This window comes from Pimephales promelas, chromosome 20, assembly GCF_988280905.1.
Source record: "Pimephales promelas chromosome 20, fPimPro1.hap1.1, whole genome shotgun sequence".
NCBI classification, from domain to species: domain Eukaryota; kingdom Metazoa; phylum Chordata; class Actinopteri; order Cypriniformes; family Leuciscidae; genus Pimephales; species Pimephales promelas.
The window spans coordinates 887,601-909,386 of NC_142788.1; the positions used below are offsets into that span (position 1 = coordinate 887,601).

Sequence of the window (21,786 nt, forward strand, 5' to 3'; positions counted from 1 at the left end):
GTCTCTATTCTCCTAATGAGTAATGAGTGTGTTTTGGTCAAAACATGCAATAAGCCAATCAGAGTCTCATCCCTTTAAAAGCCAGTCTTACACCGTGTCCTAACTACACGCGACGCGATACAATTCCAGCGACAGCAAGTGTGTCTGTCCACACTAGACGCGACGCGACTGTGAGACGCCACACATTCAGAACAGCGTGTGGGCGGAGTCTCTCTGTGAAAGCGCACTCGCATTGGAAATGGGTAAGGACATAATCAAATCAAGAAATAACATTATTAAAAATCAAAACATTAACAAAATATACTCATTGACTAATTTTGTTATGAAGTACTGTCGTATGTTTGCATAGAATTCATTTTGAACGTTATATTACATGCTTTCAAAATCTGAGGTAAATTATCCTTATCGCTTGTGGCACGTGACCTATTTTTAACAAAAAATAAATAATGTATACTCATAACCAGTGTAATTTCTTCATTCTGCCAGCTGCGACGTCGCAGAAATAGGAACCGTTTCTAAATTAGAAACTTCGCGTGTCGCCGTCGCGTCTGGTTAGGACAAAAACTCTGATTAACGTGGAAAGGATCGCGTGTCGCGACGTCACGTGTAGTTAGGACACGGGGTTACGCTTCTCTAGAGCACAAACGGCTGCTCGTGGTTGAAGCTGTGTGTGTGTGTGTGTGAGGTTAAAGCAGAAAATCATCTACAGGACGAGACGGATTCCACTATCTTTATGTGTGCGTTGTGGACCCGCCTGTAGGCTCACATTACTAACACACTCTTTAAAGGAGTAGTTCACTTTTTAAAAAACGTTTGCTGATAATTTACTCACCCCCATCCCAGATAGCAAACTGACATTGAATCAACGTGGAAACGACGTCTCTCATGACATTGAAACAACGTTGATTTTGCTCATCGAATTAACGTTGAACCAACGTCAGACGCGGCATTCTTCAAAGCTAAATGAAAAGCGAAAATTGGTTTGCTTTCATAACGTTGAAACAACGCGTTGATTTCAAGTTGATTTTCCGTTAGTTTTGAAAGAATGACGCGTCTGACGTTGGTTCAACGTTAATTCGATGAGCAAAACAATGTCAGATCAACGTTGTTTCGATGTCATATTTCCACGTTGATTCAATGTGAGTTTGCTATCTGGGATGTCATCCAAGATGTCCATGTCTTTCTTTCTTCAGTCGAAAAGAAATGAAGGTTTTTGATGAAAACATTCCAGGATTTTCTCCATATAATGGACTTCAATGGGAACCAAACGGTTCAAGGTCCAAAAGACAGTTTCAGTGCAAACTGTTCAAAGGGCTTTAAACGACTCCAGACGATGAATAAGGGTCTTATCAAGCGAAACGATCGCTCATTTAATAAATAAATAACAAAGTTTAAGTTTTATAAGCTCAAATGCTCGCCTTGCTCTGTTCTGTGATGCGCGTTCGTGACTCTCCTGTTCGAACTCGTTCATCGAAATGAACAAATCTTTTTTCAAGTTGACTCAGAAAAAGATTTGTTCATTTTGATAAACGAGTTCGAACAGGAGAGTCACGAACGAACGCGCATCACAGGGTAAAACATCTGCTAAATGAATAATGTGTAATAAGCTGACATTAAGACCATGTGGCCAGAATTCCCGAAGGGTCAGTGATGAAGTCTCTGATCTGAAAATAAATATGAAAATGTTGATGTGTGGTCAACAGGACTCCATCTTTAGCAGAGAGAAGCTTCCTTCCGGGATCATCTGATTCCTGACAGACTTCCTCCTCCTCCTCGGGTCTGTCTGGCAGCGCTCCGGTTCAGGACCCTGTGTTGCCCTCCATCTGCACCCACACCTCTCTCAGCGATGTCACTTCCTCCAGGAGCTCCACCCATAAGCACACGCCGGGATCATGTGATCCGAGCCGAACGTTTAAACGGACACTTGATGAGCCATACCAGCCAGACCAACAGCATCTCTCTCTCTCTCTCTCTCTCTCAGCGCTCGCCCACAGGTGACTCACACAAGATTAGAATTAAGAAATCATCCATCCATCCATCTTCTTCCGCTCAAGAAATTCATATTTTGCTTAAAGAGAATCAAGGACCATTAAGATCTATTGCATTGTGATAGATATTTTCATGACAATTTGCAAAAAAAAAAAATAAATAATACTGTAGTGCATTTTAAAATTATTATTATTCTTTTGGTATCACTTCATTTTGTTAAACATTTTGCTAACTATAAGTAACTGTGCAACTACATGTCAAATAACTCTCATTAGAGTATTAGTATTTCGGTTCGGGATTCACATGCAAAGCAAAAGTGGACCATCAAAATGAAGTGTTACTTCATAACGAAAGCATACATAAACCTCATGCTGTGTAAATCATTTTCAATTCAAATAATATTGTTTTTCACATTGCAGTAATATAATTATTACAGGATTTATTTTTTCATTCAGTTTGAGAAGTGTGCCGAATTGTGCTTATATGAATCTACAAATAATCTCAATGGTCCTAAAGTGGTCTTGGTTGGCTTCAAGCAAAGTGTTTTCCTGATGCTGTGGATGGGTTTGGTTGGATATAAACACACACAGTGGAAGAGCAGGTCTGCCCGTAACCTTGTGTTTTTGAGACTCAGACTAGCAGAATGACAGATAGATGTTCTAACGCTGTATTTGTTGTAGATGACAACTCTATATGTTGTCTAACAATCATAAATGAACGTGCCAATGGCCATTGCACCCGTCATCTCTCTCTCTGTGTGTGTGTGTGTAGTATTATAGTACAGTAGTGCAACTGAAACCATTGTACGCAAAAAGCGATGTTATAGAATACTGTAAAAAATGAACTTTTTAAGAACAATATCTTGTTGAGTTTGAGTCAAAGTCATATTTAAAGAAACTTCCATTGGGATCCTGAAGCACAAATGCAGTGTGATCACGGACGGACGGCGAGGGTTTGAGGAGCTTGCATGCCTTTCACTGGAAACAACTTTTCGGATTTTTCTTTCCCTGCGGAGTTACGAGGGCCAGGGACCGGATTATTTTTCTATCTAGTACAGATGGGTCTTGTTTCTTCATAAGTGCAATATGTTGGTCACGATGGGCTAAAGCATAGTGGCGTGTAGATCCTCATCAAACCAGTGTTTTCATCCAACGCAACGTCAAAGTGATCGGCTAGGCTTTAACTGTGATTTGTTCTCGATGTTGTTTTTGGGTGTTTATTTATTAAAGAAAATAAACCAGTGTTACCATGACAATGAAGTGCAATCATGTAAAAAGTACTTTTGTTTTTCTTTTATTTAACTTTTAAACAACCAGGAGATTGTTTCAGGTAAATATTCTGCTATATTATGCAAGCGTCTGTATGTTTAGAGGAATGTTTATCTAGAGAAATTAACATCTGGTCTGTGAAATGAAGCTGTTGTAAAGATGCATTCTGATCAGATATATAAGCTGAAAACTGAAGAACAATATTTCAGTTTCGTAATTGTTTTCATGCCCCCGAACCAAAGCATTGGGTTTTATTTTGAACATATCACATCTCTTGTGTGCAATATTCAGTCTGGTGTTGTAAAGTCAACATGAAACCAGAAGTCGCCGTTCCTGGTCTTGCACGATTCATTGGTGCACATTTATTTCAAGAAAAAATAAATGGTCTTTTAATCTTTTAAGTTTAAACAAATACTTGCACTAAGTCCCCACATGTTTAATAATCTCCTTCACTCACAATAAAAAAGGAAGATTTGTGAATGTTGTTTCATGTTGACTTTAACAGGAAATTTAAAAGCTTTTATATTTATATTACTTTCCAGAGATTTTTTTTTTCTGCATAAAATGTTAATAACTCAATAATAATCTGATTGACAGGCGAGACCTCAACAATGTGCACTGAATGTTCAAATGCAACACTCTTTCTTCTTATACTGTATATTTCATTCCTCTCAGCCTCATCCGCCCTGTCGTTGCGGTTCAGTACTGTGTCGTGTGTTACTGCGGTGATCAATCGACTGACAGCATGAAACACCCACTCTTAGGCCATGTAGAGACACATTTGAGCAGTTATAACTATATTAGGGACCCTTCAGCAAGTCATTGTGTCTATAGTGTGTCCAGTGTCCTGTCTGTTTCTCTCCTCACAGGCTGCTATCATCACCGTCCACATCAAACACTCCCACAAACGGCTAACAGAAACGGGCATTTCGGGTTTATTTAGTTGTTGTAGAACAGAGAATGCTTGTAATTTGAGATTTTTTTTTTATGTAATGGTTATCTATGTCAGTGTACAGTCAATGTAAAGCTCAAACTGTGAGGACATTCAGAGCATAAAATAAAATGAATATACGATGTTGTCTATTTATTTTAAAATCATTTATATAAAGACTACAGAGCTGCATGACTTGGCCAACATTTAATTTTGTTATTATTTTGTTGTTATTATGTTGTGATTTGATGAGCTATAACTTAATGTCACACGACACTGTGTAATATTGCTACTGGAGACATCCAGACAGAGAGCAAAGACTGCTCATTCTCTCAGCTGGGTTAATCAACAAACTCTAAAAGTGACAATAAAAATATCTATGTAATAAAATAAAGTAAAACCCCTTAAACTTTTAAAAAATTCTACGCATAAAAATGCTGGCAAGTTTCTGTAATGGCATCTACTATAATTACACTGTTGAATACCTTAACCATACCTTACATTACCATACCTTACTTTACCCGTATCCACCTCAATACATTAACCCTCCCTTAAACCCCATCTACCACACCAGCTAACCTGGGTTAACCTCACCACAACATACCTTACCATACCTTACCATACCTTATCCTACCATACCTTACCATACCAGACCATACCATACACATACCTCGCCAACGATAACTTCTACTTCCGATTGAGTGAAGTTAATTTTTTTTTATTTCCTCTCTGTGTTTAACATGATTTCGCAATTCATGAATATTAACTTTTGGGCGTTTCACGGACTATTTATGGGCAACTATGGGCGCGACATGAAGCCGCAAAAGCTGCGCTACATTTAGAACTGATTGTGATTTATGAAGGGAAAAATGCGTAGGATGTGCGTGCGCATGGTTTTATAAATCCGAATATTTCTGTGCGTACGCACGTTCTATGTTTCATCCGTATGCCACTTCTGATGCAAATCCTACGCAAAGTTTTATAAATGAGGCCCCAGGTACGCCTGAAGCAGCGAAGACACTAAGGGGAGCGAGTACCCACTCTGCCATGCTGAGGCAATAATGATCTAAATGGAGGAAGAACCCTTAGCGGGCGAGTGAACATGGCCAGGGCAGAGCCCAAGGTCTGGTGATGCCAGTCTCCCTGACAGGCATTACACTAAGGGCAAAGAAGAAATGAAGTTCTTCTCACCGGTCACTACATCTGGTTTAACCCCTCAGAAACCCCAGGGGAGCTGAAACCCTCATGCTCAACCCTGCCTGACTCGAAGTCTCTGGGCCAATATTATCTAATAGGTCCTGAGAAGAATCTAATCAAAGACCGTTCACCAAGGCGGCCCAAGACGGCAGACGGACTCTCTGAAGCGAGAGGAGGCCAACAAAACTCGACGTTCGATCCTGCTTACAAATCAACAAATTGCAAAAATCACAGCGCCCTCATCACACAACGTCATCCCTCTGGAGTTCAGTGCACTATTTTGTGTTTTTATACACTTCTTTTGGACGCAGTGTAAGCTCCCATTGGAAAGGGAATGTGAATTTGTGAAAGAGGACGTCATGTTACATCTACAGGTGCGTAGTGTCTCTTTACACATCGCCAACTACTGGCCTGGCAGCACAATACAGAATGAAGAGCAAACACAGAATACAAACGATTTTTAATTGTTTTCGCGGATCAGTGTGAACGGGGAAGCGTTGTGACATTGTTGTCATGTAAATGCACTCTAAATCAAATAAATTAAATACAAAGAATCTAAATAAACAAAACGTGGCAATATCTCACTTCTTCAGTTTTATTTTAAGTAATTTTACAGCTCCATTTGTTGATTTTAATGTTGCATTTGATTCAAATAATAACTAGTTTTCATCAACTCACGAAGCCCTGTAGTTCCCGCACAAACCCTCATTTGGGAAACCCAGCCGTAGTCCATCATCATCACATTTAAATTATATTTTATATATACCTTGATATATTTACATTTACTAAAAAGCTACAACCCCTAATGAATGTAAGCAATAATTAGTATGACATGTAATGAGAGTCCTGTATTGAAAGTCACTTTTGCTGTGGCATGTATACACATGTCTAATGTGCTCTGGGCAGATAGTGTTATCCCCCGCTCACACAACCCCCACCCCCCGTGACGATCACATGACCCTGACATGATCCCAGGGCTCTCATTGGACAAGACAATATCAGACATGGGGAAAACATTTCCAGTGGTTTAAGGTTTACAGCACCAGTTTTTCCCATTATAACATACAGGAACGCTTGAAAGAAGACACGTGGATGTTTCCCTCCGCTCCGCCTACAGCCAAGATGATTATCAGACAGCCTCACACATGCGGAAAGGTAAGTCTCACAGCCCTTATGCAGACACAAGTCTGCCTATTTACACTTTTTTACAGTGTGACTTAAGTGTTCAAATAAGGGGCAGTATGTTGTTGTAGTTAGGAGTGCTGTTGCTGTTTCACTTATACTCATATATCCAGGAAAATGACAATTTAGTATACTGTATATTCACATCAGCATTTATAACTGTATGCACTGTCTTTTTATCATCATTTCATGAATTAGTTTGATAACAGTTTCAGCCCAATATCTGTAATTATATACTAACATCACATTCTCACTAAATTAATAATAAAAGCATTTTAAAATGAGTCTGATTTGAAGTCTTATTGATAATATACCATAAAATGCTCTTCTTACAGCTAATGTCTGACTGAATGTGGTCAGATGACATTGAGAGGCCTGTGGGCAAACATTAGATGACATTAACACGAGCTGGTGTTAGAGCTGCGATCCTCTCATATGATTGGTAGGTGAAATCAACTAAATCAAACATTAAACCGCATGCAAGTGTAACCCCTACACCTGGGTCCCACTCGCCGCGCTCCAAGCGGGTCTCGAACCCGGGTCTCCGGCGTGAGAGTCGGGCTCTCTAACGAGGAGGCTAAAGACTGCAGCCTCTAACGTCTGTCGCTAAAGCGCCTATTGAGATCAGGGGAGTGAGGTTTACTCGCACAGCAACTACTAGCTGGCCTCCGTTACACAAGTTCACAAGCTTTTCCCCTCACCGCCGGCATGGTGCTGGGATACTTTAAGAACTGTAAACGCCTTGATTTCATATTTCTTTCTGTTCTTCTTGTTTCTCTTGCCTTCAGTGATTCTGCTTGTTAACAGCAGGTGTTCATCAGTATCTGAATTAACTTTGAAATATAACTGAATTAAAGGGTTAGTTCACCCAAAAATGAAAATTAAGTCATTAATTACTCACCCCCATGCTGTACCAACCCCGTAAGACCTTCGTTCGTCTTCGGAACACAAATGAAGATATTTTTGATTAAATTTGAGAGCTGTCTCAGTACCACATTGGCTCCTAAGGGACTGCCTCTTGATGGCCCAGAAAGTCAATGAAGAAAATGTTTAAATATTCCATGTGACTACAGTGGCTCAACTATAAGTTTGTCAAGCGACGAGAATACTTTTTGTGCGAAAAAACAAAAAAAAATAACGACTTTATTCGACTATTGAGGAAATCTCTTGAAGTCGTGGAAATCGTCGTGGAAATCGTATGGAAGTCTCGTTTCATGGCCTACAAGGAAGAAAAGGAATAGTCGAATAAAGTCTTATTATTTTTGTTTGTTTTTTCGCACAAAAAGTATTCTCGTCGCTTGATAAACTTATAGTTGAGCCACTGTAGTCACATGGGATATTTAAACATTTTCTTCAATGACTTTCTGGTAGAGGTCTTCACGGGTCCAAAAATTCATGCCCGACCTGGAAGAGACCCGTAATGTGCTACACCGAACCAACCCGGACCCGTCGTTCATTTCAAAAGTTGGACCCGGACTCGTGCAGACCCGAGAAATGCCATAATTGTACTGCCCGGACCCGACCTGGACCCGAACCCGGCAGGAAGACACAAACCCGACTGGACCCGATTGTCTGTCACATATTATTTCACACGAGTTGCGAAAAATAAAACTTTTTGTCTTACCTAATTTTAGTAGTCGTCGTCTCACTTCCTGACGTTATCTGACTGACTGTGATGCATTACAATCCACCAACAAGAAAGTTCTATCCATGTTGTTTTTTCTCGTTTTTCCAAGCTTAATCCACTCATTATTTCAGCTTTAAAAGTCCACTTGATGTCACGGTGATGGATGACAAATGCAGCCTTGCACACATGCACATTCTGACTCGAGTTAACTCGCATAATAACTTTAACTGTTTGCCCTTTTGAACTATAATAACGATTGCTTGTTCAGCTTGATCATATCTGTGCTCTCTGCTCTTCATTGAGTCTGAATCTGACCACCAAAACTTTAAGATTAAACAAGACGGTTCATTTATAATATATTATTATAAACATTGGAGAAAATGCAAAGCGCGGTTTGGCGGAAGCTCTGCTCTGGTTGCCATAGAAACATGACACGCGCTTGAGATTGCACACCAATCGCACGTGTATTACCAGCCCGTTCTCAGCGCGTGTTATATTAACGATAACGGGTGCCATGTGAGTAGTATTTCGCCGTTTTGTTACACAGCGCGTCCTATATGACGCTAAAGGATGAGAATGCGTTGGTATTACACACAATGTTAAACAGACCCGGGACCCGAAGTAATAGATTCGGACCCGACCCGGACCCGGCTGCTCATTTAAAATATAGACCCGAACCCGTACGGGTCCCGGGTCGGGTCCGGGGCCGACGGGTCTCGGGTGCACTGTGAAGACCTCTACTTTCTGGGCTGTCAAGAGCCAGTCAGGCAGCCAATGTGGAGACAGCTCTCAAATTTAATCAAAAATATCTTCATTTGTGCTCCGAAGACGAACGAAGGTCTTACGGGGTTGGTACAACATGGGGGTGAGTAATTAATGACTTAATTTTCATTTTTGGGTGAACTAACCCTTTAACTATGGAATTATTCACTTCGTCAAGTGGACCATATAGTGAGGTAATGTAGGGAATAGTGACTGAGGGTATGGGTGTGATTGGGAGCACAGCCACTGACTCTCGACTCTGATCAATGTTAATTCACAGATTAGGCTACTTTCTCGAAAACTACATGTCAGAAAGTCCGTCTCGGAACGGGAACAAGCAGTGGTCTGACGGACTCTTATCATAGTTGCAACTTCCTGCAGGCTGATGCAAAAGCCAGTTCCAGCCTGATATCGCTGTTTTCCCTGATATTGTGCAATGTTGTGCGTTCATGCAACAAATGTGAGTAAATATGTTAATGTTATTTAGTCAACACTTTATATCTGTTCATGTGAATGTTGGATGTTTAGCAAATGACGATCGCGATATGCAAATGACGATCGCGGAGAGGCGCTAATTCCATGGTCACGTTATTATTACATACTGCGTCATGCTGTTTATTTGTAGTTTATCTCATTATATGTTTAATTTGTTATCTGACAGTTGAGCATTCATTTGTGATGACTATTTAGTCAGTTATTGATAACTTGTGAGGTAATTTGTGTACAGATATATTGTATTCATACTGTATTCCTTTATTTATATATTCTACAGACCACAACATAACATGATTGCATCATATAACTCTCCTTACCATCCTGAGATTGTATATGGATGTCACTTACTGCCTGACGAATATCATTAAAGAGAAGTTTGATGAAGATGTACTTCTCCTGTGCCTGATTCTCTTACCGGAATCACTGTCCATATTCGTCCGCCTACAGAACTGTAAATTCTCAAACGTTGCTAGAGGTGCTACTCGGCAATAATTGGTCCTTCGAGCCGGATGTGGCAACAGTAAACAGTATGGACACAGCAGCTAGCGATGCATCAGAGACAGTGGTGAGACCTAAGAGACAGAGTAAACTGCCTTCCCATCTGGGTGTCTATGAGGTTGGCTACATGCTTTCTGGGGACCCTCCTCCAACCGCTTCTTCTCGCTGTCACAGCCAACGTAAGAGCCAGTCGAGGAAAACGTCCCATAGTCAAGCCAGCTCCCGTTCCAGATCCAGTAGTCATTCCACTGTGTCTGGTGTCCAAGCTACATCTGCACTCACAAGTAGTCAGGCAGCTATAGTGGAGGAGAGAATAAAACAGCGGCAGTATGATGACCTACTTCAGCAAATGGAGGAGGACACACTGGCAGAAATAGAGTTCCAGAAATTACAAACCCAAGCCAAAGAGGCACAACGTGTTCAAGAAGAGGCTCTCATGGCAAAGGAGGCCTTATCTAACCAGTTAGAACGACGGCGCAAGCTGAAGAAGGCGGAAGCTGATCTAGAAGTGGCCAAGCTGGTGAGTTCTCTGCTCAGCCAAGACACAAGTTTGACTAATCCAGAGCATCAAGCATCACCAGACACAACTGGGCTACCATCACAGTTTCATCATGCCAGCCCAGCCCACTCACCTGTATTTCAACAATCTTCCTGTCACTCCTCTTCCATGATGCAAGCCACACAGACGGTTACAGAGGAACAGAGCACATTAAGGGACACACACACAGTTCAGTCAACACCCAGGCTACCTTGTTTGTCACTACAATCGACTATACCTGCTCAAGTTCCAGCTCTCACAGCGCAATTGTCTTCATGTGTAGTCACTCAAGTCCAAGGGGGACCACATATCACATCTGGGGAGGACATATCACCTGTTCCGAGGCAGTTCAGCTCAGTATCAATGCCACTACCTCAATTCAACCCCATGAAATCAGCAGCAAGCCAATTTGTGACCCCCCACACGGTTAGTGTTTCGATATCACAGCCAGTGCCTCCTGTTGCGACTACTGCGTTAACTTCAAACGTGCACACTCCTTTTCCAAGCCGTGTAGCCCCACCTATCAGCCAGAATCAGCCTTTTCAAGCCCCTCAGCGTCGAGTGACAGTTTCATCTACTGCACCCATTTGCCCTCAATCTTATCCACATCCACTTGTTCCCCAAACTGGTTATGTACCTCAACCCGGAACAGAGCTTCTGATGGCAGCAGCCTACGGTATTCCTCGGCCCACACTACCAGTGTTTGAGAGCGGTACAGAAAGTGACTTTGCTTTGTTAAAACTGGCCTTAGACAATCTATTAAGTCACCATACTCACATCACTGAGCAGTACAAATACCAAGTGTTACTGAGCCACCTGAAGTTTGCTAGTGCTCAGCAGTTGGCTAAGGCATATATGCACCACCCACAGCCATATACCGCAGCCTTACAAGCTTTGCAGGAGAAGTATGGCCAGCCTAGACAGCTTGTTCAATCAGAATTAGGTACTATTATGAGTACTCCACCACTGAGAATGGGTGATACCAATGCCTTTGATTCATTCGCCTTATCTGTGCAATCCCTGGTGGGCATGCTGAGGACGCTGGAGGGACAGTACGGATATGAGTTAATGTGTGGATCTCATGTGGATCGTCTTCTGGGAAAGATGCCACCCGCTTACCGAGATGGCTTTGTAGAATACTGTTTAAGCCATGGTATCCTTCAAACTGGTACGGATAGGACCTACACTCTTCCCGACTTAGCGGCTTGGTTACAAACAAAGTCTCAAGCAAAGCGCATCTCGAGTCAGGCTGCTGCTATGTTTCAGTTTGACACAAAGTCACCTGTAAAGAGTAAAGGCACTTCATATCATCGAGAGCGTTCAACACCTGTACTTTTGACATCCGAGAGAACTGCTAAGCCCTCTGAGCTTGCTCGGACAAAAGCTGTTTCCAAGTTAAAGCCTTACTGTCCTCACTGCGACAGCCAAGATCACTTTCTAAACTCTTGTGATAACTTCAAGAGGTTGACCACCACCCAGATCATTACCTGGATCACAGAGGGTAAGCGTTGTTGGAAATGTGGTCGGAATCATCCAGTGGACTCCTGTAATCTCAAGCGTCCCTGTAAAGTCTGCAAAGAACTGCACCTGACTGTCCTACATGACTCTATCAGAGATACTTCAAAAGCAGTGTTAATGGTGAGTTTGCCATCCACTCAAATCTATCTCGACACACCTAACCGCTCACAGAAGGTTATGCTTAAAGTTGTTAAGGTCCTCTTGCACAGTGGTGACCGAACAATAGAAGCCCATGCTGTTCTAGATGACGGCTCAGAAAGAACAATTGTTCTTCCTCCAGTAATTCAGCAGCTTGGGTTAAATGGAACTTCAGAGGTTCTCTCTCTCCAGACAATCCAACAAGGTCATACCAAACTTGAAGGGTCCACAGTTACCTTAGAAGTTTCTCCCATCACTAAACCCACAGAAAGGTATGTCATTCGTGATGCCTTTACTGCCTCTGCTTTGAGCCTTGCTGAACATAATTACCCAGTGGCAGCGCTTCAGAAAGCATATCACCATCTGAAAGGTCTACCATTGCAGTCTGTAGACAAAGTGAAACCCTTACTCCTCATAGGGTCTGATATGCCACACCTCCTGACTCCTATTCAACCAGTGCGTAGAGGAGCAGAAGGGAGCCCTGTTGCAATATGTACGAAGCTTGGTTGGGTACTGCAAGGCCCAATGTGTCCGATTCAGCCCCCTAAAGGCCAGCAACAATGCCTGCATCTAATGACAGCACCAGCCCGTGGCGAGTTGCATCAACATGTAGAGCGCTTGTGGCAGATTGATATCTTGCCATACAACGAAAAGCTGATCACAAGATCAAAGCAAGACCAACAATCCTACAAACTCCTACAGTCTGCTACGGTCAGAGTAGAAGTGAATAATGTCCTGCGGTATGCTACCCCGTTACTGAGGCGTACTCCTATCACCTTGCTCTATGCAGGCAAAGAGGCTGTGCTTCCCAGTCTCAGAAACATTGAGAGAAAACTGGCCAAGAATCCTGAACAAGCTCAAACCTACTGTTCGGAAATTCAAAAGCTTGAATCTGAAGGCTACATTGCCAAGATAACACAAGAGGAGGCAGACAAGTCCACGGAGTCGTGGTTCATTCCGCACCACATGGTGCATCATAATGGGAAGGACCGAATAGTCTTCAACTGTTCCTACCAATACCATGGTCAAAGCTTGAATGAACAACTCCTTCCGGGCCCAACACTGGGGCCATCTTTGCTGGGCGTCATACTGAGATTCAGACAACATGCAGTGGCAGTGAGTGGGGACATAAAAGGCATGTTCCACCAAGTACGTTTGTTACCTGGTGACAAGTCGGTGCTGCGATTCATCTGGAGGAACATGGATAGGGAAGCTGACCCAGGCATCTATGAGTGGCAGGTATTGCCCTTTGGTACGACCTGCAGTCCATGTTGCGCCATTTATGCCCTTCAGCTTCATGCCCAGGAATACCAAGATGCAATGGCTGGCTTAACTGATATTGTGGACAACTCATTTTACGTTGACAACTGTCTTCACAGTACCCCCGACCAAGGTGAGGCTAGGGCCATTATAGATGGGTTGCGTCAATCTTTGCTAAAGGGAGGCTTCGAGATTAGACAATGGGCGTGTGTAATATACCATCAGTTCTCAAACACCTCCCATCGGAAGCCAGATCAGCTAGTAGTGAGTGCTGGTTGTCTCAGACTAGCACTGACATGCAAGAACCTACTCTCGGCCTACAATGGAATTGCCTCGATGACACCCTCGGGTACAAGAACCGCATTGCAGAGCCTGTTCAGCCCACTATGAGGAATCTGTACAAGGCTTTGGCGAGCCAATTCGACCCCTTGGGTTTCATAGTGCCATTTACCACGAGGGCTAAAATTCTTATCCAGGATCTTTGGAAACATAACCTGAGCTGGGATGACCCCATCGAACCCATACACCTGCGAGAGATATGGTCTAAATGGGTTGCAGAGCTTTCTAGTATCACCAGACTGCAATTCCCTCGAACTTATGTGCCTGGAGGTGCTGATACTCCTTCCACTGTTCGGGAGCTCCATGTCTTTTGTGACGCTTCCGAGAGGGTATATGGTTCTGTGGCCTACCTTCGTGTCACAGATGACAGTAAAAAGGTCCATGTTACCTTTGTCCTAGCTCGATCCAGAGTGGCTCCTCGTAAGTGTCTATCTATGCCCCGCTTAGAGTTGTGCGCTGCACTCTCTGGAGCTCAGATGGCGAAAGTGATACAGGCTGAACTGACCATTCCCATACACAAAGTCATACATTGGGCTGATTCAACTACGGTGCTGCATTGGTTAAAGTCGGAATCCTGCCGATACAAGGTCTTTGTGGGGTCGAGGGTAGCAGAGATTCAGACTTTAACAGATGTCACCCAATGGAGGCATGTGGACTCTGCTCGGAACCCAGCTGACCATATCACTAGAGGTCTTACCTTAGACCAAATAGCAGGTCCTCACCAATGGAGATCTGGGCCATCTTTCCTAACTGAACCACAGGATATGTGGCCATTGACACCCAGTACGGAGTCCGTACCTGATCTGAGCGAGATGAAAAGGGCATCCTTTGTCGGAGCAGTCACCGTCATTCCCAGTCCAGTGCCTTCAGACCTCAGTCAATTCAGAACCTGGAGCGAGCTAGTCCAAGCTACTGTCAAGTCCTGTAATGGGGCGGCCAACAACAACGTCTTTGAAGCCTCAATGTATACACAGGCAGAAAAGCTCCTATTAGCACAGTCACAGCATGATTCATTCCCGGAGGAATTCAGAGCTTTGAAAGCTGGAAAGCCTATCCCGACAGACAGCCGCTTGAGTTCTCTCGCCCCAGAATATGACGAAAATACTGGTCTTATCAGAGTGGGTGGACGACTTCGTCGGGTTGAATCCCTGCCTTCTGATATCATTCACCCGATCGTCCTAGATCCTCATCATCAGGTCACAAAGCTACTCATCCAAGACATAGATCAGCAACTACATCATCCAGGTGCAGAGCGAGTGCTAGCAGAGCTACGTCGTAGATACTGGGTGCTTAGAGGCCGTGAAGCTGTGCGCAAACACCAGTATTCTTGCCAGGATTGCCAGTTTTGGCGTGCTAAGCCGCAGAACCCACAGATGGCCGACCTTCCACCCTGTAGGCTTCGTCTGTTTAAGCCACCATTTTACTCCACTGGCGTAGACTGTTTCGGGCCCTTTCAGGTAAAGATAGGTCGGCGCCAGGAAAAGAGATGGGGAATTCTATACAAGTGTTTGACAACCAGATGTTTACATCTCGATCTCCTCGAGCACCTAGATACTGACGCCTTCCTCCTTTCTTTACGACGCTTTATAGCTCGTAGAGGAAAGCCTTTCGAGATTCTATGTGACAATGGCACTAATTTTACAGGAGGTGATCACGAGTTAAAGGACGCCTTTCGTCAAATGGCTCCTGAGCTGCAGGAACAACTAGCTAAACAGCAGATCCAGTTTCGCTATAACCCACCAAGTGCCCCTCATTTTGGCGGGACATGGGAGCGAGAGGTGAGATCAATTAAGACTGCATTACGAGTCATTCTACGTGAACAATCCGTGCCTGAATCTGTTCTGCAAACATTGCTAGTGGAAGTTGAGGGCATCCTCAATTCCAAGCCCCTTGGCTATGTTTCATCGGACATTGCAGACCTTGATCCTGTGACTCCTAACCTACTACTCATGGGACGTCATGATGCTTCATTACCACAAGTTCTTTATGACTCCGACGAACTCTTGGGGAAACGCAGGTGGAGACACAGTCAGGTATTGGCCGACCAGTTCTGGACTGCTTTCATTCGCTGCTACTTACCCGAACTACAGGGTAGACAGAAATGGAGATCAGATGGCAAAGAGATTGCAGTGGGACAGGTGGTACTCGTAATTGACAATCAACTCCCACGAGCGCTATGGCCTGTGGGTATCGTGACCGAAACCTGCCCAGGGGCTGACGGGAGAATTCGAACAGCCAAAGTTCAAGTCAAAGGCAAGATCTACATGCGCCCTGTCGTGAAGCTGATTCCACTTCCTCCAATGAGGGATAATGATACAGACCCTCCAAACGGCCTTTCTTAAGGAATACAATTATCCTGACTGATAATTGGGGGCGGCTGTGTCAGAAAGTCCGTCTCGGAACGGGAACAAGCAGTGGTCTGACGGACTCTTATCATAGTTGCAACTTCCTGCAGGCTAAAGCCAGTTCCAGCCTGATATCGCTGTTTTCCCTGATATTGTGCAATGTTGTGCGTTCATGCAACAAATGTGAGTAAATATGTTAATGTTATTTAGTCAACACTTTATATCTGTTCATGTGAATGTTGGATGTTTAGCAAATGACGATCGCGATATGCAAATGACGATCGCGGAGAGGCGCTAATTCCATGGTCACGTTATTATTACATACTGCGTCATGCTGTTTATTTGTAGTTTATCTCATTATATGTTTAATTTGTTATCTGACAGTTGAGCATTCATTTGTGATGACTATTTAGTCAGTTATTGATAACTTGTGAGGTAATTTGTGTACAGATATATTGTATTCATACTGTATTCCTTTATTTATATATTCTACAGACCACAACATAACATGATTGCATCATATAACTCTCCTTACCATCCTGAGATTGTATATGGATGTCACTTACTGCCTGACGAATATCATTAAAGAGAAGTTTGATGAAGATGTACTTCTCCTGTGCCTGATTCTCTTACCGGAATCACTGTCCATATTCGTCCGCCTACAGAACTGTAAATTCTCAAACGTTGCTAGAGGTGCTACTCGGCAATACTACATATATCACCCAGAATGCATTTTTTTCTACGATATATTGCTGTTTTACTGGTTACTGTCAAAATTTGGCCGTTCTTTTACAGCAATTTTCATCAGTGTGTTGTCAGTAAATATGAGGTTATGTACCCAAAGACAAATGAATGTCTGAAACTACTCAAGACTTGTAGGATTTTAGGAACATTCGTTAGAATAATCTTAATGAATTTGAATATGTCCACATCTGAAGATGTGTGTGTTTCCTCCACAGACGGGATGCTGTTTTCTCTGGTCCTGAGCTCAGTGTTGGCACACGTCCGCTGTGACTCCTGTCGGTGTACGGCTGTCCCGTATGAAGGTGTGCGTGTGAACTGCAGCTCGCAGGGCCTGAGAACGCTCCCTCTGCTTCATGCCAGCACCACAGATCTCCTCCTGCAGGATAACCTCCTCACGACCGTGTCTCCAGGGCACTTCGACTCGCTCACCGGCCTGCAGCTGCTCAATCTCTCCGGGAACCCCTTCCACTGCGACTGCAGGATCCTGTACCTAAGGCATTGGCTTCAGAGGAATAGAGCGGTCTCTGGGAGTCCGGTGTGTGCCAGTCCTCCAGAACTGGCCCACAGGTCCATCGCTGAGCTCACGGACGCCGACCTGCGCTCCTGCGCCTCCGAGTCCTGCTCCGAGTGGCTCTATAACACCACCGTGTGCTCAATGCTCTGCTTTCTCATTGGTCTGCTGCTGTGGTGCGTGCGACTCGCAAGAAACTCGACCTTTATTCTGGGCATTGATGAGAGACACTCTGGATTTGAGGCCGAATCTCTGCGATCGCTCAAACCCAAGCACAGGGCGAGGGTGAGGTACAGTATTGGGGATGACATGGACAAGCCTTTACTCAACATGGACATCCTCCCTCAGATACTGGACGTTCTGCACAAGCAACACAACATTAAGATTAAAGTACCATGAGAAGCTGAACTCCACACTAATCTCTTCGCTTGCTTGTGTGCAGTGGGATACTGCAACTGTGCTGTGATATGATTTGTAGCATGGACTGAGATGTTAGAAATCGTAAATCCTGCCAGTTACTTACACTTTTGCTCTGTAAGGTGGATTTTAGTGTGCTGCGGTAAAAAAGAAAACAGCCTCTGATGAAATAAACATTAACTAGGACAGGAAAATGTATTTTATATTTGCTATTTGCCATGAAAACAAGTACTAATATAACTATAACTCAAAAAATATATACATTTATTTTATTAATGAAAAAACATAAAATAACATCAACACAAAAAAAACAATGAAATTAAAAATAATTCAATGATAATTTAAAACAAAAATAGCAAATAGAAAAATAAAAAGCTATAATAATATTGTTAGATTTATAGACTAGTTTTGGCAACTAGAGGCCCTCAGTATTTCATTTCAGTTTCCCGCCATTTTATCATGTGCTATTGTTCTCACCTGTGCCTCATTTCCTGTGAGTGTGTTTAAGTTGCTCTGTTCCTCTCGATGTTTGTAATCTTGAGATCAACCTCTCCAGTCTTTTGGTAAATTCCTCTTGTGGTTTTCTCTGGATTTATTCGCTCTGTTTGATTATCTTATTTTTTCCCATGGATTTTTTGGTTTTACCATTTAGACTAGACAGATTTCAGATCCTGTTGCTTCTACATGTTGTCATCTCTTCCTGAGTCCATCGTCAGACTCTGGTTTGAACGTGAAAGGCCGAACAGTTTCTGACATTTTAGTGCTTGTGTGTGTGAGGTAATCGGAGCTACTGATACACAAGCTCTTGAAGCTCCGCCCTCTGTGCCGGAGGCAGCAGCTCATTTGCATTTAAAGAGACACACAAAAACAACACAAATCTTTGCTTACCCTCAAAAGTGACAATTTTAAAAGCTATAAAAATCTGGGGGCTATTTTGAGCTAAAGTTTCACATACACAGTCTGGGCATATCAGAGACTTATTTTACATCAGAAGGAGCATTATAGGACCCCTTTAATGTAGGCTACTACTATCTATGTAAACAAGTAAAAAAAAAAAAACAGGTCAAATATTCGGTGTGGGATCACATTAAAAATTGTATCTGTAGAGGCAGAAAACAGTGCAATAAAATAATACAAACATCTCCCTCAATTTTCAATATCTTTTAAACTGTTAGATCCCTTATGTTCCCCTCATAAACCCCACCTTTCCATTTCTCTGGTCAGGGTGCCGTACTGAGCCCAGACTCCTGAGCCTCCAAGAGAAATACTAATCCAACAACCATACTTGGGCTGGACACAAGAGCTACGAACAACAGATGCACACCGTCCAGCCAGATCAAGACAATTACGTGATCCAATCCAATATAAATTGATTGCTGCTTCACAATATCATAAAACAATAAAATAAAACATTGCGCTTTTCTAAGCGTGTAAAGTGGATAACTATATTGTATGGCGGAATACCACAGCAAGTGCTTGGGAGCACTTCGACTTGGAGCATATTTATCTATGGAGTAATATCATAACTCTGGAGAGGGGGGAGAGGACTTTTCACAAGTGATGATATTACTGCGCTGAGTCCATAGATAAATATGCACTGATGCGAAGTGGTCCTAAGCACTAAGAGACGATACTGAGGGACTCTGGGAATCCAGATGAAGAGAAGAGCCGATACTGACGGACTCCAGATGAAGAGAAGAGCCGATACTGACGGACTCCAGATGAAGAGAAGAGCCGATACTGACGGACTCCAGATGAAGAGAAGAGCCGATACTGAGGGACTCCAGATGAAGAGAAAAGCCGATACTGACGGACTCCAGATGAAGAGAAAAGCCGATACTGACGGACTCCAGATGAAGAGAAAAGCCGATACTGACGGACTCCAGATGAAGAGAAGAGCCGATACTGACGGACTCCAGATGAAGAGAAAAGCCGATACTGACGGACTCCAGATGAAGAGAAGAGCCGATACTGAGGGACTCTGGGAGTCCAGATGAAGAGAAGATCCGATACTGATGGACTCCAGATGAAGAGAAAAGCCGATACTGACGGACTCCAGATGAAGAGAAAAGCCGATACTGACGGACTCCAGATGAAGAGAAAAGCCGATACTGACGGACTCCAGATGAAGAGAAGAGCCGATACTGACGGACTCCAGATGAAGAGAAAAGCCGATACTGACGGACTCCAGATGAAGAGAAAAGCCGATACTGACGGACTCCAGATGAAGAGAAAAGCCGATACTGACGGACTCCAGATGAAGAGAAGAGCCGATACTGACGGACTCCAGATGAAGAGAAAAGCCGATACTGACGGACTCCAGATGAAGAGAAGAGCCGATACTGACGGACTCCAGATGAAGAGAAGAGCCGATACTGAGGGACTCCAGATGAAGAGAAAAGCCGATACTGACGGACTCCAGATGAAGAGAAGAGCCGATACTGAGGGACTCTGGGAGTCCAGATGAAGAGAAGATCCGATACTGATGGACTCCAGATGAAGAGAAGAGCCGATACTGACGGACTCCAGATGAAGAGAAGAGCCGATACTGACGGACTCCAGATGAAGAGAAGAGCCGATACTGAGGGACTCTGGGAGTCCAGATGAAGAGAAGAGCCGATACTGACGGACTCCAGATGAAGAGAAGAGCCGATACTGAGGGACTCTGGGAGTCCAGATGAAGAGAAGAGCCGATACTGACGGACTCCAGATGAAGAGAAGAGCCGATACTGACGGACTCCAGATGAAGAGAAGAGCCGATACTGAGGGACTCTGGGAGTCCAGATGAAGAGAAGAGCCAATACTGACGGACTCCAGATGAAGAGAAGAGCTGATACTGAGGGACTCCAGATGAAGAGAAGAGCCGATACTGAGGGACTCTGGGACTCCAGATGAAGAGAAGAGCCGATACTGACGGACTCCAGATGAAGAGAAGAGCCGATACTGAGGGACTCTAGGAGTCCAGATGAAGAGAAGAGCCGATACTGACGGACTCCAGATGAAGAGAAGAGCCGATACTGACGGACTCCAGATGAAGAGAAGAGCCGATACTGACGGACTCTAGGAGTCCAGATGAAGAGAAGAGCCGATACTGACGGACTCCAGATGAAGAGAAGAGCCGATACTGACGGACTCCAGATGAAGAGAAGAGCCGATACTGACGGACTCCAGATGAAGAGAAGAGCCGATACTGACGGACTCCAGTTGTAGAGAAGAGCCGATACTGATGGACTCCAGATGAAGAGAAGAGCCGATACTGAGGGACTCCAGATGAAGAGAAGAGCCGATACTGAGGGACTCCAGATGAAGAGAAGAGCCAATACTGACGGACTCCAGATGAAGAGAAGAGCCGATACTGACGGACTCCAGATGAAGAGAAGAGCCGATACTGAGGGACTCCAGATGAAGAGAAGAGCCGATACTGACGGACTCCAGATGTAGAGAAGAGCCGATACTGATGGACTCCAGATGAAGAGAAGAGCCGATACTGACGGACTCCAGATGAAGAGAAGAGCCGATACTGACGGACTCCAGATGTAGAGAAGAGCCGATACTGATGGACTCCAGATGAAGAGAAGAGCCGATACTGACGGACTCCAGATGAAGAGAAGAGCCGATACTGACGGACTCCAGATGTAGAGAAGAGCCGATACTGACGGACTCCAGATGAAGAGAAGAGCCGATACTGACGGACTCCAGATGAAGAGAAGAGCCGATACTGACGGACTCCAGATGAAGAGAAGAGCCGATACTGACGGACTCCAGATGAAGAGAAGAGCCGATACTGAGGGACTCTGGGACTCCAGATGAAGAGAAGAGCCGATACTGACGGACTCCAGATGAAGAGAAGAGCCGATACTGACGGACTCCAGATGAAGAGAAGAGCCGATACTGACGGACTCCAGATGAAGAGAAGAGCCGATACTGAGGGACTCTGCAGAGTTCAAGCACACTCAGACAAAAACAACAATAAATCACAATACAAAAATCCCACAATATGTGTTATGGATATTCATCCAAAATATAA

At 43.8% G+C, this 21,786-nt stretch overlaps 3 protein-coding genes across 8 annotated transcripts in view; all 3 read left to right on the forward strand.

The window, feature by feature from the left end:
- iqsec1a (IQ motif and Sec7 domain ArfGEF 1a) overlaps positions 1 to 4,331 on the forward strand; it is a 45,534-nt gene extending 41,203 nt beyond the window's left edge. For all 5 annotated transcript variants that reach the window (XM_039671340.2, XM_039671337.2, XM_039671338.2 and 2 more), the window contains exon 13: positions 1,704 to 4,331. In XM_039671340.2, the coding sequence (XP_039527274.2) occupies positions 1,704 to 1,717 (14 nt within the window). In that variant the 3' untranslated portion in view covers positions 1,718 to 4,331. The remainder of the gene's footprint in view (positions 1 to 1,703) is intronic.
- A 2,061-nt stretch (positions 4,332 to 6,392) lies between these two features.
- Positions 6,393 to 18,350, forward strand: gp9 (glycoprotein IX platelet). Of its 2 annotated transcripts, XM_039671306.2 has the most exons (3): positions 6,394 to 6,540; positions 6,903 to 7,009; positions 17,047 to 18,350. In XM_039671306.2, exons 2-3 carry the CDS (start codon positions 7,003 to 7,005, stop codon positions 17,739 to 17,741), a joined length of 702 nt encoding a protein of 233 aa, XP_039527240.2. In that variant the 5' UTR covers positions 6,394 to 6,540; positions 6,903 to 7,002; the 3' UTR covers positions 17,742 to 18,350. The 2 variants fall into 2 exon arrangements, with proteins under 2 accessions (XP_039527239.2, XP_039527240.2); XM_039671305.2 differs by lacking the exon at positions 6,903 to 7,009 and having other exon boundaries at positions 6,393 to 6,540.
- LOC148970511 (uncharacterized) lies at positions 9,269 to 13,916 on the forward strand. Its single transcript, XM_089124355.1, has 2 exons — positions 9,269 to 9,416; positions 9,729 to 13,916. Exon 2 carries the CDS (start codon positions 9,981 to 9,983, stop codon positions 13,791 to 13,793), a length of 3,813 nt encoding a protein of 1,270 aa, XP_088980481.1. The 5' UTR covers positions 9,269 to 9,416; positions 9,729 to 9,980; the 3' UTR covers positions 13,794 to 13,916.
- Positions 18,351 to 21,786: the final 3,436 nt, after the last annotated feature.